A 17,740-nucleotide genomic window follows, 5' to 3' on the forward strand; every position below is an offset into this window, starting at 1 on the left:
CTTCCTGGAGAGAGGAGGGCTTATAAGACACCACTGAAGGAGGGTCTGAAATGGGAGTGCCTTGGCAAGTCTTATGAAGAGAGTTTACATGGTGTGGTAGGGTATAGAATATGGTAGGAGAATGGAAACAAACTGACGGGAAATTTGCCTGGTGATAGGGTATTAGATAGGAGAGAGAAGACTTGGGAGCGTTCAAGTCTTCTTGTTATTGGAAAAATAAAGGCTGCCCAGCTAAATCTGAATTGCACATAACAGGTACTTTTTTTTTTTCAAATTGTATGTTCCAAACACATGTGATCCCATGTAATGTTGGGAATATACTTGTACTGAAAAACAACAACAACAGATCCACTGTTCATCTGAAATTCACATTGCCCTGGGCACCTGATTTTTTTTTTCATTTGCAAAATCTAGCAGCCTTATCCAAGAATCTCTAAGCTTCAAGGTATCCTCCTCTTCCCCTGCCCTAAATGTCAAAAACCTTCCTCTGTCTCCCCCTCCCTTGGTCCCTCTCCATCCTCTTCAGGTCCACTTGTGAGTTCCTAAGGACAGAGGAGTGTAGTCCCCATGGACCCACATGTGGGAACAGAGCTGAGTCTTCCAGAATGCTGCTTAGAACTTATATTTGCCAGAGAGCCCAGGTCATAACTTGAGGGTGGTGAAGTAAGAAGATACAGAGGAGAGAAGCACCAGGGAGCACATGTTTAGGAGTTTCTTGATTGAAGAATAGCTTTCCAGACCCATGAAGGTTTTGAGGATTGAGGGTGTGTTCTTTGTAGTCAACATCTTAGAATCAATGTTCCCTCCTCCCTCACAGCTACACCAGATGTGACAGGATTGTGGTCCAACCATGGCATAGAGTTGTCCCAGCCACTCATTTCTTTTGCATGGACACAGAGCAAAAGACAGGGGTGCACACCTCACTGTACGACTGGTAGTTCTCCTTATGAGTTAAGATGATGTATACAAAAACAAACGGCAAGCCAGTGGCATACGTTCTTCAAGTAAATCTCAGATGTTATGTAAACAAGAAGAAAACTGCTCAGAACCAAGGAAGCCCTTGGCCATCTGGGTTCAGTTAAGATTTGTCAACAGCCACATCCCATAGGTACTCTCTGCCCTGAGCATTACCAGCCAAAGCCACTGGCCCACTTACATTCTTCAGAACCAGAGTTGTTTTCCTGTATTTTATAGACTTGTCTCCTCTGCACCTCTTCTCTCTCTCCCTCTCTCTCTCCCTTTCTCTCTCCCTCTCCCTCCATCCCCCCTCCCTCCCTCATTCTTACTCTAAGACCTGCCCAGCCAGGTTGCTCTTTCTTAAGCCACTTGAGTCCCTTCACTCATTCCAGCCATGGGAGCCTTTAGCCACTTTCTCAGATACCCATAGTGTGACCCTTAGCATCCATGCTCAATGTAGGCAATTCATTAAATACTCAGCTTAGTGTCCTCATTCATGAAACAAAATATTAACAGTTACTCTTAGGAGATATTATAAAGGTTCCATGAGATGGTCTTGACAGGGCAGACCTTCTAGATGTTCAATTGTCCCTTTTCTTCTGAGGGCTATTTTACTTTATTTTCCCATATATAAATGTGGTACTGTGGTAAAGAGGACTCCTTAGAGACTCCATTACACATGGCCTTACATCAGCATCCATATAAATGTGTAAACAGAACACTAGAGGTATTTGTGAGGATGTGTTCCTGTGATGGGCATTGGGCTGGGAGATATTTGGAGGCTTCCCTTAGGGCATCTGGAAGGCAGGAACTTCTCAAAGGTGGGATAAGAATGGAACAGGGAGCTCTGAAGGATGGAAAACAGCCCTGAGAACAGTGTACATGGGGAGCTAGTAGTCACAGCCCTGACTAATGGGGCCCAAGTCTTCAGGCAGACACTTCTTGGCTCTTCCCTTTTTGCCAAGTGATGAAACTGGTGAGGAAGGAACATTCTCCTGAGCCCAGAATCCTCCCCAGCTCCAAGGTTTCATGACCTCCTCTACCTGCCCCCCCCTCCATGCCTCCCTTTTGCCTTGCTCCAGGCAAGCCCCCATTACCTCTTTTATCTCTCTTCCTTCTACTCTCTGCTTTGCTTGCTTTCTTTCCTTCCAAAAGAGCTGCCAAACCCAGGTGTTGAAGTAGAGTTGGTGCCTGTGGTGCCAGTGTGCGAGCAGAGGAATGAGAGGTACAACTTGTATCTAGAGCCAGGCTATGTTGTCCTGGCAGGAACAGAAGCTTTAGTTTGCCCACTCTCCTTAAGTCTGGCATAGAGCAGTATAAAAAGACACACTCTCACTTCTGAAAACTGCTTTGGTATGCTAAGCACTTGACTTTAGTCATCAGACACAGGTCAGTGGAGGGAGATGGGAGAGAGGGGAGGAGGGGAGTTGGTGGATGACTGAAGGCTGATCACAAACTACAGGTGATCCTACATCTTTCTTGTTCACTCTGGTATAATTGATTTATACAGATGTTGGTTTCATTGATCTGGGCTCATGGGTCCATATGTGTGCGAATGAGATATGTACACATACATCCTCTTCCTCTATCTTTGATGGTGCATGGCTGCCTGAGCAAATTGAGCACAGAAAGGAGAGAAGAGAAAAAGAAAAGAGGCAAATGGAGGCAGTGTTTGGGGTGGGGGTAAAAAGAGAGAAAGAGCCACTAGGGGGGGAGAGTGAGAAAAGTGTGTTCTGTTTTGGAATAAAGTCTCAGGCAAGGCTAGGCTTCCACAGACAACCAAGAAAACAGCTTGACCCAGGACTGGAGCCCACAGCCACTTCTGTGGCGTGCTCCAGAGACAGCCTGGGTGAGCAACTCACCAAGTTGGGCTTCACGTCGTTTGTTTTTAAGTTTTTTTTTTTTTTAACTTGGTAAGTTTTTTGTTTTTTGAGGCTTCACCTATTTTTCAGGATCGAACGCTACAAGAAAAGTCTTCTGAACTTGAGTGAATTCAAGGAAGTATTAGATAAAAACAGAACTATAAAAGTTTATTTCCTGGAGACACTTGGGGGCAAGAGGGGATGTTTCTATTTCATGTTTCTTGAATTGGCCCAAACGGGGCCTGGCTAGACACCTACCCGAGCGTAGAAATCCCCGCTGCACAGATCAAGGAGAGAAATGGAGAAGCCTCCGTGTCGTCTCCACCAGGAGATGCTTTCAAAGTTTCCCCAAATAGGCTTCCAAACCGGCTTTCTGGTTAGGACCCCTGCCACCGGGCTTTGTTTAGGCCGGGGGGGCGGGGTGCTGGGGGAGTGGAGGTGTGCAGAGCCCCGCTGTAGCCCCCCCGGTTCTCTAAGATGGCTTTCGATGGATTCTGACGGCTGCGATCACTGTGGGGGCTCAGGGAAATCCTCTGGCGCGGGGAGAGCGCGCCTGCTCGCAGGGCTGGGACATGTCCACTCGCGGAAGAGGGCCTGCCCACCGCTGCTGGGGGCCCGGCGGCGGGTTGGGAAGCGTTGGTCTGGCTTCTCGGGGGGGTGGGTCGGCCGGGATTCTGGCCGGGCAGCCTCAGCCTCGCGCAGGACCGGGAGTGGGGGGCGCAGGGGCGGCGAGGCCGCTGGGCCACACTGGCGAGGGGGGGCGGCCGGAAACGGCGGTGGAGAGCTTTTCTCCGCGGTGCCTCCCCTCCCGTCCCCTCGCACTCCTCTCTCTCCCCAGGCCGGCACCCCGTGCCCTCTCGCTGCCAGGCCCCCTCCTGTCAGGGAGGACAGTGTCCAATAAACTCCTCCACCCGCAGGTGTGTCCGCCCTCTCCCACCGAAGGAGAGGGCCGAGGTGGCGGGGCCGGCCGGGGTGGGGGGCGGGCACCTCTCCGAGCCCCGCCGAGGACGCGGGCACCCAGGTGTGGCCGGGCAGCCGGGGCCTCCAGAACGCCCAGTCCGGGGAGGGGCCCTCGCACGCGGGCGGAGGGAGGGCGCGGGGCGCGGGCGCGAGCCCCCGCGGGGCGCTGAGGCTGGGCCGGGGGAGGAGCCTCGGGGCCTGGGGGAGGAGCCGTGAGCCCCGCCCCGCCCCGCCCGGCCTCCTCCCCACCAATCCCTCCCCACCGGGAGTGGTCCCGAGCGGCCCCGTGGAAACCCAGGCCCTCGTCCCTCGTGTCTCGCCAGGCTTCGTGAGCTTCGACAACCCAGCCAGCGCGCAGACCGCCATCCAGGCCATGAACGGCTTCCAGATCGGCATGAAGAGGCTCAAGGTGCAGCTGAAGCGGCCCAAAGACGCCAATCGCCCTTACTGAGCGCCGGCGGGAGCGTCCCCCGGGGGAGACCAGGACTCGCACAGGTAACCGGGGGCGGCCAGTGCGTGGGGACGGGAGGTTGGAGAGAGGACATCGGACGGACCCGCCGCATTCTAGGGCCTCCTTGGGCCCAACGCTCACTTGTGTCTTGGACCCGATGCGCCCTGCTCAACCTGCCCCCCCCAACCCCCCCCCCCCCATGCCCAGAGCCCATAGGACAGGCGCAGAGCTGTGGTCATCCTGGCAGAAATGGGCATGGCGGTTCCCCTGTCCCTGGACCACTTAGTATCCGGGCGTTGGCTATTAAGTGAGGGGGCCGTCTGAAAAGCAAGGTCAGCCCTGGGCCTGTCCCTCCAGGTCATCATATAGAGTTCTGTTGGCCAGAGACCTTGGGATGGAAGGCAGATGGCAAGCTCAGTTCCTGCAGGGGGGTTAGTCACATGTTGGAGCCTCCTCCTCCCAGACTCTCTGGCCTTCCCCAGTTCTTCCAGGAGGGTCGACCCTTCACATTGCCATAGCTCAGTCAGGACAGGAGAGGCAGGATATTTGGAAACAACAGACAGGGCAAAAGGTAGGGAGCAGAGAGGGCCTAGCCCTGGATCCTTCACCTGCTCCTGGTAGTGAGTCATAATGAGTAGACAATCCTGTCTTCTTCTCAGGCAGGGAATTTGCTGGAGGAAGCCAGACACTCCTAGTCAAACCAAGTGTTTTTCTCGACACAGCGTCCTGTGAAAGGGGTGGAGAGAGATGTCAGACCAGGTCTGAAGATTACCTTTGGGCTCTTCCTGCTCATTTATTCAGCAGTATGGTGCCTTGAGTACTGTTGGGCCCTCAGAACAGAATGGCCAACATTGAGAAGGAGGAGACAGAAAGTGCACTACCTAGTATGTTAGAATTGTTGGCTACAGTTAAATCAGGTAGAGTTGTCAGAGCCAGTCTCCTTGAGAGATTGAAATTTGAGCAGACTTGAGAAGGTGATGAAAGGTCAGTGTACAGGCCCCAAGGCAAGCAAGCACATGGGCAGTGAGTCCACGGAGCAGCAGTGGTTAAGTCACTGGAGGGCACCTTGGGCTGAGAGAGAGGCATAGGAGACCTGGGATGGAGGAGAACAACAGAGGGACAGAGGAGGGTTTGGGTCCTACAGGCTGTGTATAGACTTGAATCTCCAAAGCAGGATTAGGCATGGGGAAAGTCTGATAGAAGACTGCTTTTAGTAGGCTTGCTCGGAATGTTGTATTGATATTGTTCTATAAGGTCTGAAGCAAAGATCTACTGCATTGAGCTCTCAGTGAGAGAGCAGGCCATGGGGAGTAAAGGATTTGATGTCTTAGATGTGCTTTGAAGGCAGCACCATGGATGTCTGGATTCCCTGAATGAATTCAAATGAATTAGGAAGGGTACAAGGGAAAGAGGAACCTAGGATGACTCCTAGCTTTTGGCCCACATGTCTGGAAGAGTAGAATACCTGGGAGAAAGATCAGGCATGTGAGTTAGAAATTCAAATGCAGGCCTGGAGTCTTCAGCATCTTGGTCTCTCCATAAATCCTACCCTCACCTTACTGGAAGGCCCTCTCCATTCACTGAGAAGAAGCAACACTCACCACCCTTAAGAATTGCTGCTCTGCAAGCCTGAAAGAGAAAAATTGGACTCTGGCCCACTAATTTCCCAGTTCTTCCCACTTCTGGCTTGTGGGAAGCTCCACACATACATGTTGGTTCAGAGTTCTGGCACCTTCTGTGCCAGCCCTGGCTCTCAGCACTGGGGATGCAATGCTGAGTGGATCACACCATGGAGCTTCTAGCTCTGTGCACACAGTTACCAGGAAGTAGCCAGGAAGTACGTGCATTTCCATAGAAGGAGATGGATGGTTCCATCACACAATTCTTTCTGCATATGTGAACCCTTTTCCTTGAACAAGGGTAGCTCTGTTTCAAGCGTGACCTGAGTCAAAATGCTTACCCCTCTGGACTTCCATTTCCTTATCCATAAGCCCATGGTATTGAAGTCAGAGGATTTAAAGGAAGCACATAGTAGTTGTACCTGGAGAATCGCAGGAGTCCCAATGACTGTTCTTGATAGTAGTTCGGATGTCTTTGCCTCCATGGCCCAAGCAACAGTAGAAACTCTTTAAGTCAGAGCAATTCCCAGATGAAGGATTGCTGTTGCATTGATTGGAATCTAAGATACGAAGTAGCTTCTAGGGTAGATCCAGCTGGTACTCAGAAACGGGATGAGGGCTTAGGAGGTATAGCTTAAAAAGCAGGGTAGATTCTTATACTGTGGAATTCAAAGGCCTAGTACAGGCACCACTCTGACAGGTAACAGCTGTGAAGACATAAATTATCTCGCTGTGACCACCTCTCAACTGGCTAGTGTCAGCATTCCCATTTTTTCACAGAGTCCAGAAGGATCAAGTGACTTGTCCCTCAGCTAGTAAGTGGTAGAGCCAAGTTTTGAAAGCAGGAGCCCAGTTCCCTTCAAGTGAGTAGAATGAGAAGCCCCAGCTCCCCCATACCATCCCATCCCTCCTATACCACAGTGTCGTGAATTTCAGAGCGTATATGACACCTCACTTCTCCAGAGTCAGCAGCTGACAGTCTCTTTCCTCCTAAACCAGTCTTTCAAAACTCCTCAGTGTTTTGCTTAGACAGCACTTAACCAATGCTGCCTTCAACCTTCCCAGCCTAAGGCTAAGGAAGCTGTAGTTGCAGGAGGAGATGGGGACTTCTCAGGCAGCCTCTGGGACTGCAGCGAGAAGTGGCCCTTCTTGGGCTGCCAGCCAGGGAGAAAATGGCACCAAAAAGCAGGCCAATGAAGGGTGATTATAAATGATTGAAGCCTCAGTTGGTGTCACATGCTCGGGAAGGCCTGAGCAGGAATAGAAGGGACCAGCCATTGCTGGGAGCAAAGAGGTAGCAAGGAGGGGATCTCCAGGCTGAGGTAGCTACCTACAGTGGTAAAGGTAGAAGACACAGCAAGCTTGGTGTCCAAGGTCAAGTTAAAACATCATGAAGTAGACTGGGGAAGGAGAGGGGCCCAGTCAGGCTAGCCATGGGGAACACAGTTGGGGTCCATTCCATAGACTTAGATCACAGCTGTAGAGGGATTAGGGCTAGAGTCAGTGAAGTTCTCCTTCCTCATTTGTTTCCTCCCTTTTCTGCTGCCACCACCCTTCTAGCTGCTTGAGCTCATTGTCTTATACCACGATGAGAGTTTCTCCAAGAAACATTTACTGGGAAACTAAGGAAGGAAACAGGAGCAGAATGAGTGGGCAAAAAAAGTAGATCATGACCAGATCCACAGCCAGCAGGCAGAACAGTCCTACCTGGCCTTGCCCAGCTCAGAATTGTCTTGGGATCACTCTGTCCTGAATTGATTCCACTTGGTCCACTTGGAGCTTCCAAGACATGATCTCAGCTCCCCTATGCTGCTCAATGATACTGTGTTCACCTCCAGTGCTGTGCTCTGCGAGGTGCACCAAAGAATGGCCAGGCAAGACTCATTCCTGTAGACAGAGATTCACCTGGCCTAAAGGAAGATAGATGTGTGTGTGTGTGTGTGTGTGTGTGTGTGTGTGTGTGAGAGAGAGAGAGAGAGAGAGAGAGAGAGAGAGAGAGAGAGAGAGAGAGAGAGAGAGACAGACAGACAGACAGACAGACAGACAGACAGACAGACAGACAGAGAGAGAGAGAGAGAGAGAGAGAGATTGAGAGCGCACAGCTGGGCAGGTACTGGGGGCTGAATGCATGGGAGGCTGCATTGTATGAGTGTGTGAGAGAAGAGGATGTGTGTGAGGAAGTGTGTACAACTGAACTTTAGGAAGAGAGGCTGTGTATATCCACATTTGAGTCCCTGTGCCCAGAACAGTGCTTGGCACTGAAGGGAAGCTGGGCTGAAAGCTAGAGGAGGAGGAGGAGAGAGGGCAAGCAGGGTAGGATGGAGGGAATGACTGAGATCCCCTGGGACTAGTGTGGAGGAGAAGGAGGAGAATCCCCATGGTGTCCCTTCATTGCAGTTGCCAGAGCTGACACCTGATGGCAATACAGTCCTTAGTTCTCAGGCTTCTCCTCATGCCAGAGGTACAGAGCAACCAGGCATCCTGGGTAAGCCTAGGAGCTTCTGTGAGGATTAGCAATATAGAGGGGAGTGACATTTGGGACTTGGTAGGCATGGTCTGAAAGAGAGCAGATGCTGGAAGAACACAGAAAGCAGCTTGCATGGGGAGGCAGGGCAAGGGGCTGGGGAGGGAAGAAAGGAGGGAGGTGGGGCAATACCTCTGTAAAAGCTGAGCTGGAGGCTGGGCATAGGGCTCAGCTATTACATAATTTATCCACTGTGACAGCATACAATTTGAGGGTGCCCATTCATCTTCCCAAGGGGGAAAAATCCTGACAGACCACAGTATGTAGAGGCCTGTGGGACTGGAAACCACCGATAAACCAAGGGCATGTAGGGTTTGGAGGAGCAGAGAGCAAGTTCACAGATAAGCAGGAGGGAGGAGGATGGAGCTGGGGACCCTAAATCCCTGGGCAGAACATAGGGCTAGGAAATGGGGGAGTGGGACAGAATGTAACCCAAAACGGAGCAATTTGAAGATACTCATGGAGAAGGAAGCTCATTCTCCATCTTGAGGGCTCCTCCAGTTACGAAGGCAGTTGAGATGCAGCAGCTGGGGGAGGAGGAGAGAGGGCAAGCAGGGTAGGATGGAGGGAATGGGGGAACAGGATAGTCTACAGAGCTATGGCTAGTGGGGTATAAAGGGGTAAGAGGTAGAAGACAAGTGGGGAGAGAAGGGTCAACAGAGGCACCGAGAGCTGCAGGAGCTGGAGATGCAGGATTTCTGCACTGCCCTCTGGCGGGCGCACCCTGCAGTGGCTCTTTTATGGCTCTCTTATGAAGCCTTGCAAAGGCTTCATGGAACCAGAACCAGCCTCAGTCAGTTTGGCCACCTGGGGAGCAAAAACAAAGTATGTGAGGGGGTCATGAAAGGAAATCAGCAGTGTTTGTAGAATGCCAAGAATATTGATGTCATTTACCTCTAAATCTCAAAAAGAATGGAAGCTTTCGTTTTCTGAAGGTTCTAAGGAAAGGTGAACCTGGGGAAGGTGGAGGGCCATAAAATCTCACCATGTCTTTGGGTGTCTTTGCCATCTAGGGACATCCTTCCCTAGGCTCAGGGCAAGGTGGGACCCCAGGTGGTAGAGACAAGCTGCTGTGTAGTATCTGCCCTTAGCCAGCATATGACCTGTCCATCCAATAAGGGCCACTGAGCCAGCCACCCCTGCTAGGTCCTCAAGCTGTAGCCACAGCAAACAGGAGGTGAGGAGAGCTTGGAACCTGGGGAGACAGAATCAAGGGTGTTAATACAGTGAGCTTGCTCCCTGAGATCTGCTTGCCAGCCATGGTGGTTTGAGGGGCTGTTTTGATTTTTCCTGGCTCACTCACCAAACCGCCATGCCCCCTCCTCTTCCCAGCGCATGAGGGATGCCCTGAGGGTCCCCGTGTGAGGCTCTGCTCCTGTTCACAGTGTATCATGTGTCTGCATAAACAGCCGTGTGTGTGTGTATGTGCGTGTGTGTTGATGTGCCCATGTCGTCTGTCTGCTGGCTTCCTCCATCCTTTGAGTTCTTTTCAGTTCCCTTATGATTTGACTGCTGTTCTCTCATCCAAGCTTTTGGATTGATGCTGTGGTCTGGTGCTGTATAAATATTTTTCCTTTTAATTTTGTTTTAACTTCTTCCTTGCCCTTCTTCACCCTCAACCCTCTCTCCTGTCCCCACACTCCCAACCCCCCCACCCCTCCCTTGTCTCCCTTCCCCGCCCACACTCTCTTGTCCTCTCTCTTTCTCTCTCTCTCTCTCTACATATATAAATATATATATATAAATCTTTTCTTCTTTTGTCATTCAATCAAATTCCAACAACCCAACCAGGGCCAGTCAAATCCACCACAGTCTCGCGCTGAGCTAGGAATAAAGTTCACGTAATCACATGAGAGTGGAGAAAAGTCCCCCATCCGTAAGTTCAAATCAACTCAAAGTTCACAGTGTGACATGATGGCGTCATGTAACAAGGCTAAGAATCGGTTGCATGACACTTGCCGTCAAGTTTCGTGGAGGTGCTGTGATTGGAGCGTTTTTCTTGGATGTCGTATCCGTTGATGATTGGCCAGTCATGATCACACGTGCATTTTCTTGACTTTTGTGCTGCCACGATTTTTTGCTGTGCTCATTTTCGTTTCGTTCTTGGTGCTTGCAGTGGTTTTACTTTCTGTTGTTTGGTTTTTCTTGTTCAGCGTTTTTTTATGCTTCTCTAGATGTCACATAGAGAAAAAAAAACAAAACAAAAAGAACAAAAAAATTAGTACAAATAAAGATGAATTCCTGAATTACAAAATATGGGATCATTTAACTATGCAAACCAGTTTCATTTTTTTTCTTAAAAATAAGGAAAACATCTTAAAAATATCTATGCGTGGTTGATTTACTTGCACTTGAAAATATTGTGATTTTATTTTTTTTCTAGAAATTTGGGGGCCTTTTTCAATTGACACTTTCCTAGGTCTGGTCTTTTTTCCAGTTAGGCTATTTTAAATCTCATCTCAAAAGAAAATATGAAAACCAAAACTAAAATGTTTACAGTAACAAAATGATTTTTAAAAATTCTATGCCAAAAAAAACTAGAGTCCAAAGCCAGAGGCCTCTGAAAGAGAGCCCTGGAAACAATTGTCTTAAGGTTTGTATTGTAGCCACTTCTACTAAATTCAGTGTGGGGTGGGGGCGAGGGGGACTGGGAGTTTGGGAGGGCTTTTTTGGTTGGTCCGGAAGGAATACTAGTAACAAAAGCAAAAATGCACCTTTTTGTTTACAACTGAAAAAGGGTCCTTGACAAGTGTTTTTCTTTTTTAATTTTATTATTATTTTATTTGGTGTTGTAATTGTTTAGACTGCTGTGTACGGTTTGCTGTTTGTTGAATCAACAGTGTGAAAAACCTGCCAGCATGGATTGATATACGCATGACGTTGTCCCCCTCCACTGGGGGCTTTGCAGTTCTAACTTTCTTGATGTAACAAGTCACCTCATGTATAAGTGGAAGCTGCTTGCTAGAATGGAGATGAGTCTCATTTGTTAACTCACAATGATGAAGCATTCGCCTTCTGATTCTAGTCAGATCATGATTTTCTTCCTTTAAAGCCAAACAAAACAAAAAAGCCACCATTCAAAACGAAAATCAAGAACTATCTGAGTTAATTGATTTTAGTTTGATAATTAAATCTATTCTGACCTTTTTTTAGGTGGTCCCATCCATTCCTTGGAAGTTCTGAATTTCCTCTAAATTCCCTGGCATGTATGAGAAAAGTATTATGTATGTGTGTATGTGTGTATTATGTGCATATGCATACACACATACCCATGTATATCCACATATGTGCAGGTGAATATTCTACACATATATCCAGATATACATATATATACACAGCCTCGCAAATAGTAACTGACCTTGGGAAAGAAGTGGTTGGCTAGCAACTGGGCAAGGATTCTGCAAAATTCAACTTACAGCTCTGTCTTCCTTCTTTTCCTCTAGCTGGGGGAGGGGTGGGTGAGCTGCTAGATTGTTGCTATCTTGTTTGCTAGGCTTCTGTATACATATAGTATCTGGGCTAGATCCCTCAAGGACATGTTTAATTATGAATTCATACCCCCACCCCCAAATTCTTCCCTTAGTTCTAGCTGTCCCTCAATTCACACTCTAAAGACATCCAAGTTGAGAGCTCTCCCACCTTCTAAACTTCAGCTACAACCATCACCATCAGGCCGCCCAGTGTTTTCTCACTTTAAATAGAAGAGCGAATTTCTTTTGACTGTATCATGATCATGACTAATTCTCATACTGGTCTCTCCTTCCTTCCCACCATCCCCCAGAGTTCCCATCCTACCCCGAGGCAGGTTCCTATTGGTGTTTGGATGCATTTTGTGTTTTCCTTTTTGGCTTAATCAGCCCTGATTTTCTTCGTTTTAGGGCAGGATGCTGAACGGGCTACATTAAAAAAAACAAACCTCTCTCTCTCTCTATTTATAAATGAGAACTGTTGGATGACACCTTTGACATATCAGCCAATATCAATCAAGCTGAAGACTCCAGACTCTCTGTGAGACTGTAAAATTTCTTCAAGGAAAGTATAGCATCTGTGGAGTTCAGAGGGCACGTGTTTGGGGGAAAAAATATACATGACTTAAAGAAGATGATGAGGAAGAAAAATGAGGGGAACAAACCTACAAAAAAAAAAGGCAACTTTAACACAAAATAACGACTGGATGGGGAGGCTGAAGGGCTGGGCACTTGGGAGGAGACGCTGCTGCTGACCAATCCTGGGGCATTTCCAGCCCATGGGCCCCTGAGGCGGGCGGGGCCAGGCGCATAGCTGGGGCCTGGTCCCCAGGGGGCGGCTGGGAGGCCGCACTGAGCATCTCTATCTGTCATTCCTTTAGCTATTTAGGGACCAAAGGACCAAACTTTTTATTGCAGATGTGTAGCTCTATGTCAAATAGAGGGGAATGGAGAACTACCTCCTTCCTGCCTCCTGCTGTTCTTGAAACAGCTTAGAGCGATTCTATGAAAAAAAAATGTAATAAAAATTAAAAAAAATACAAAAAAATACAAAAAAAGAAAAAAATAATGCTTCAATGCTTTTAAAACAGCAAGATAATAGTTCTTTGATACTTTGAGAGGCGCTTTGATTACCCTCATTGAAGTCTATGACACTTTCCTATGGTTTTCTGTATTATATGTCTGGATGGAGCTGTTGAGACGAACAGATTGGTGGATATTTGGGGGAAAGCAACCACAACAACAACAACAGAAAAAAACAAACAAACATTAAATCTCGTTAACCATGAAGTGCGAGAAAACAAGGAGGGGAACAAAGGGACTTCCGAGACAAGGTAATTGTTGTGAAACGTCTGTAAATGCTTCTAACTCTTCCCCCCCTCTTAAAAATCATAATAGTTGTACAGAATTTTAAAAAAAGGAAAAGTTTAAAAATACCTATATAATAGAAGAAAAAAATTAGAGGAGAGCAAAAAAAAAAAAATTAAAAAAGGAAAAAAAAAACTATAGACGTTAGCGTTACTGCTAAAATCCCAGATGTTGTAGGACTGTACTTTTGTAGAGTTTAGACTGAGCATCAATCCCTTCTCCCCGCGAGTGCTGTCGGACGCCGTCGTCTCCGAGGGCCAGGCCGGACTCCTCTCCCAGACCCGACCTGCGGGCTTCCGATGGCCCACCGCGGTGACCGGCCAGGACGCGCCCGCCGCCAGGACGCGCCCGCCGCCTCCACCAGCCGTCGTCGGTCGGCGCCTCTCGCTTCGCTCTGGGAGCCGCGCGTGCGCGCTGGCTCGCTCTCTGCAAGCCCTGGACACCTCCCGCTTCACTCGCCTTCATGCTTGTTCCAGAGACTTTCCGGGCCAGGGAGAACTGGGAACTTTCATCTTTAAAAAACTAGAACACACACACACACACACGCACACACATGCACACACACAGAAAAAAAAGAGAGAGAAACATAAACAATCTTTGAAGAATTTCTGAAACTGTTTACAAGGAATTTTGAAAAACAGGGATGTTTAAATGATGCCGGCTCTGTTTTTCTGTAAATAAATTTGCATATTTTGTAGGACTTTTAATTGTAATGATAGAGAAAAAAACAAGGAACTATTTAATGAAAGCACGATATTTATCTTTGGTAAATGACTTTAGAGCAGTTAAAGACATTGCTTAAAAAATCTCAGAATCAGAAAAAAAACACTGAGTTATTTAAGAACACATATATTTTAAAGTATAACATATTTATTATAATTTATTTGGGAAGACTTGTGTTGGCACCTCTGCCTTGATAACTTCTTATTGATGTCTTGTTCATCAGGAGGCCTGGGGGGGGAGGGGCTCTTGGACTTACCATGTTCTTTTGTTTTTTGTTTGTTTGTTTCCTTTAGAACAAATTTCCAGTTCCTCTCAGGCCTCTTGCTTTTTCCTTTTTTTTTTTTCTGATCGTTTTCTTTATTTTTTAAAAAAAATTTCTTTTTCTTGACTCCTCCTTTTAGGATGTCCAGATGTTGTACAAAAAAAAAATTCCAAACAGCTGCAGTTCAGTACAACTGCTCTTTTCACACCCAACTCCCTAAAACTCCTTGTAACCTTCTGTAACTATTGGATGACGCTTTCTCCAGCTTAGCCCTAAATAAAGCACAGTTTAAAAAAAAAACCAAAAAAACAACCAAAAAAACACCTCTTCTTTGTTGATCTGTACCTCTCTGGTTCTGGCCAACTGAACCTCAAGATTGGAAATAGCTTTGGTGTTTCTCTTCTGGAATCTGCCTGCCACACAAGCCCTCACTGGGAGACCAGGCAAAGTGGGGCTCCTTCAGGGAAAGGATGGGGACAGTGAATGACAGTCCTGTTCTACTCTGAGAACATCTCTTGACTGGCATGTTTCTGAAAGTCCTCATTGCAAACTCGTTCTTTTGCAAGAAAGAACAGAGATGATCTTGGACAGAGATGGTCATAATGCCCAAATGTGTATTTTTTTTCTCTGACATGAGAAAAACAAGACCATCTGACCAGAAGGCAGACCCAAGAGTTGGGGTGGGTGATCTGATATTTTGGGGGAGTAGGCATAATGACATTTATAATGAAAGGAGGATAGGAATGCAACCCCAAATTTGCCACGGAACCTTTTCTCCTTAGTCCTGAACCTTACAGTCCTCGGGACTGTTTTGTTAGTAGAACATGGAGGATTCGGGATGATGACTTCACAGTCAGTGTTCTGGGATTGTAGGAGGAATTGTAGAAGGAAAAGCTGGGGTCTTGCTCTAGGGAGCTTCCCCAACACTTAGACGTGACATGAGAGATGCCCTATAGAGGGTGGGTGAAGCGTGAACAGAGGGAAAAGGATGTGAAGCAGGACTTAGTACAGAGGAGGAACAGGTTTCCTGACAGATGCACACCAGCCACCTTCCTTCCTCTGTCCTTTCCTGGCCAACCCTCCTCTGTCCCCTGCCTGTAACCTTCAGCCCTGAAGCTTACTCTAAAGACGGGCAGACTCCTTCCAAGGGTCCTCACCACTCTCCAGGGTGACAGGCAGGGAAACTGTGTGGAGTCTTATGTCTGTAGAAGGGGGAAAACAGCCCTGGGAGATAGTTGACACATGCCTTGTTACCACCTGAAGAGGGGTAGTGGGGAGCAGAGCTCAGAGACTCAGCCAGTGGCAGAGAACTACCCGGACCTCCTCATCCAAACTCCCCTTCCACCTGTACCCCAAGGGCCAGGAGGACAATTCCTTGTTTCACAAGTTGTCCTGTATAATAGCATCCTGGAAACAAGACTTCTGTGCTTCAGAAAAGTCAAGCCTTGGCTTCAATATGGAGATGGTTTCAGGAGAGACACTGTCCCTACACTATTTTCCCTAGTCTGCCTACCAAGCTGCACACTTTGGGGGATAGCCGGCTTGCCCATCCAGGGTTAGCCGCACTTCCTGGAAGGGTTCACTTCCAGGGGTGGATGTCAGACTGAGGTTACACTGACCTGTGTGGAACAGAGTGTTTTCTGCAGATTCCACAGGGAATGTGTATGTGTGTAGGGTGGGGTCTATCCCAAACTGTGGTTTCTGTTAGCTATTTACAGCTTGAACATCACTGAATTTGTTAGTCTCAACAATTAGCTACTCAAGCCTCAAGATGTCCTTAGACGTTTGTTATCATGTATGTATCTATCTGGTATACTGTGTGTCACTGATAAACTCTATCCACCACTGAAGGTGCTTTGGCACAGTGCTGTGTGGTCCTGGGAGCTGCTACCAGTGAGGAGCAGAGAAGCTTGTTGACCAGTTTTACCTTGCCCAGGTATGGGTGATTACACAGAGAGATGAAATGAAATCACGAGAGCTAGCTGTGTATACGCCAGTTCTAAAAAAAAAAAAAACCCTTGATTTGAAAACTGCACACACACCAAGTGACCAATTGATGCACAGTCCGTTTAGGAGATATTGGTGCTTTCAACCTTGCGGGTAGTGATGGCTATGGAATCATTGAAAAGTTAACACACTCTGGTCACTTTGCACAGGAGTGCAAGAAGCTTGGGGACCTGGCAAGCTTACCCATCCTTCCCTGGTTAAGAGCTCCGGATCTGCAGGGTGAAGACACGAGCCAATTCTTATGTTTATACTTTGGTTCTATGGTTCATATCCCTCTGCTGGTATCCTTCCTGCAATGTGAAGCCTTTTGTTTATTGCTACTTTGTAAAATTTCAAGTATAATACCCACTAGATATAATACCTGCACACCTAATCCTCAGGTGGCCTTCCCTAATCCCTGTCAGCTCATGAAACATGTTGACACTGATTGCAGATATTAGGCTTTGCACTAGTAGATGCCTCAGTTTCTCTTTAATTTTTTTATATGCTGCTTTGAGATCTAACGGCTGGAGAGTACCTGGCCAAAAAACCTTTCCACAGCCTGCTCTGAGCGTGAGTCTGCCTCCTAGTGTGAGCCCCGGACCACTGTCCAGTACCACTTAAAGATGGCTGGACCTGTCCCAACAGTTGGCAAAGTCCTTTCAGCTCCTCTGCTACCTCTTTGTAGTAACAGCTTCCCTGCTACCTATTTCCTCTCCTTTCCTCCTCATTTCTCTACAATGTGAACATGAAAAAAAAAGTGTATCGAGATGTTTCATTTAGTAGCTTCTACCTCATTTTGGATTTTTTTTTTATCCCATTCTGAGCAAGAACCTCCCATTCTTCCTTGCAGGTGGAGAAATGGTAAGGTATGACACAGGCTTCTAGAGCTTTACAGCCATCAGAGCTGCTGGTGTTAGTTCGGGCAATTCTCCAAGTCCAGTGTTGGAACCCAGCTGGCTTGAGCCAGCTTTTGTTTAACTACTTGGTAAGGTGGATGAAGAGCATGAGCTCAGAACCCAGCTCAGACCAAGCAACAACATAAGTCTTGGCTGTGTGTATCACTTGGCTATTTCCCCAAACAGAATCACCATTCAAGCAAAAATTATCAGCTAGTATTGATACATCCCATTCAGGAGAGCATTGACTCTGGGCAGCCAGAACTTTTTTTTTTTTTTTTTGCCAGAACTGAGGCTTGACCTCAGGGCATAGGTTTATCAGGGCTAGTACTCAACCACTTGAGCCATATCTCTGCTTCTGGAGCTTTTTTTTCTCTTAAAAAATAATTTTATTGTAAAGGTAATGTACAGAGAGGTTATGGTTACATAAGTAAGGTAATGAGTACATTTCTTTTTGAACAGTGTTACCCCCTCCTCATTTTCTCTCACTCCTCACCCCCAAATCTCTTCTCCCTCTAAGTTGTGAAGTTTATTTCCAAGAGCGTTTTGGTGGTTAATTGGAGATAAAGAGTTTTGTGGACTTTTCTGCCTGGGTTGGCTTCGAACCACAATCCTCGTATCTTAGCCTCCAGTGTAGCTAGGATTATAGGCCAGAATTTTAG

The 17,740-nt window shown here is 47.6% G+C and overlaps 1 protein-coding gene and 1 long non-coding RNA gene across 40 annotated transcripts in view; one reads left to right on the forward strand and one right to left on the reverse strand.

Moving 5' to 3' along the window:
* Window positions 1–14,529, forward strand: part of Celf4 (CUGBP Elav-like family member 4) — a 280,862-nt gene extending 266,333 nt beyond the window's left edge. For 17 of the 39 annotated variants that reach the window (XM_070029286.1, XM_070029287.1, XM_070029290.1 and 14 more), the window contains 2 exons: window positions 4,103–4,274; window positions 12,252–14,528. In XM_070029286.1, the coding sequence (XP_069885387.1) occupies window positions 4,103–4,230 (128 nt within the window). In that variant the 3' untranslated portion in view covers window positions 4,231–4,274; window positions 12,252–14,528. Of the gene's footprint in view, window positions 1–3,657; window positions 3,737–4,102; window positions 4,275–10,164; window positions 10,250–12,251 lie in introns of those variants that run through there. The other 22 variants (XM_070029251.1, XM_070029253.1, XM_070029254.1 and 19 more) reach the window with 5 other exon arrangements.
* On the reverse strand, window positions 4,455–9,470 carry LOC138832028 (uncharacterized). The gene is made up of 3 exons (XR_011373479.1): window positions 9,359–9,470; window positions 6,272–6,556; window positions 4,455–4,956 (listed from the first exon to the last, which is right to left on the reverse strand). It is a non-coding gene; the product is annotated as an uncharacterized lncRNA (long non-coding RNA).
* Window positions 14,530–17,740: the final 3,211 nt, after the last annotated feature.

Source organism: Dipodomys merriami, unplaced genomic scaffold, assembly GCF_024711535.1.
Source record: "Dipodomys merriami isolate MVZ:Mamm:240054 unplaced genomic scaffold, mDipMer1.0.p SCAF_2, whole genome shotgun sequence".
Classification (NCBI taxonomy): Eukaryota; Metazoa; Chordata; class Mammalia; order Rodentia; family Heteromyidae; genus Dipodomys; species Dipodomys merriami.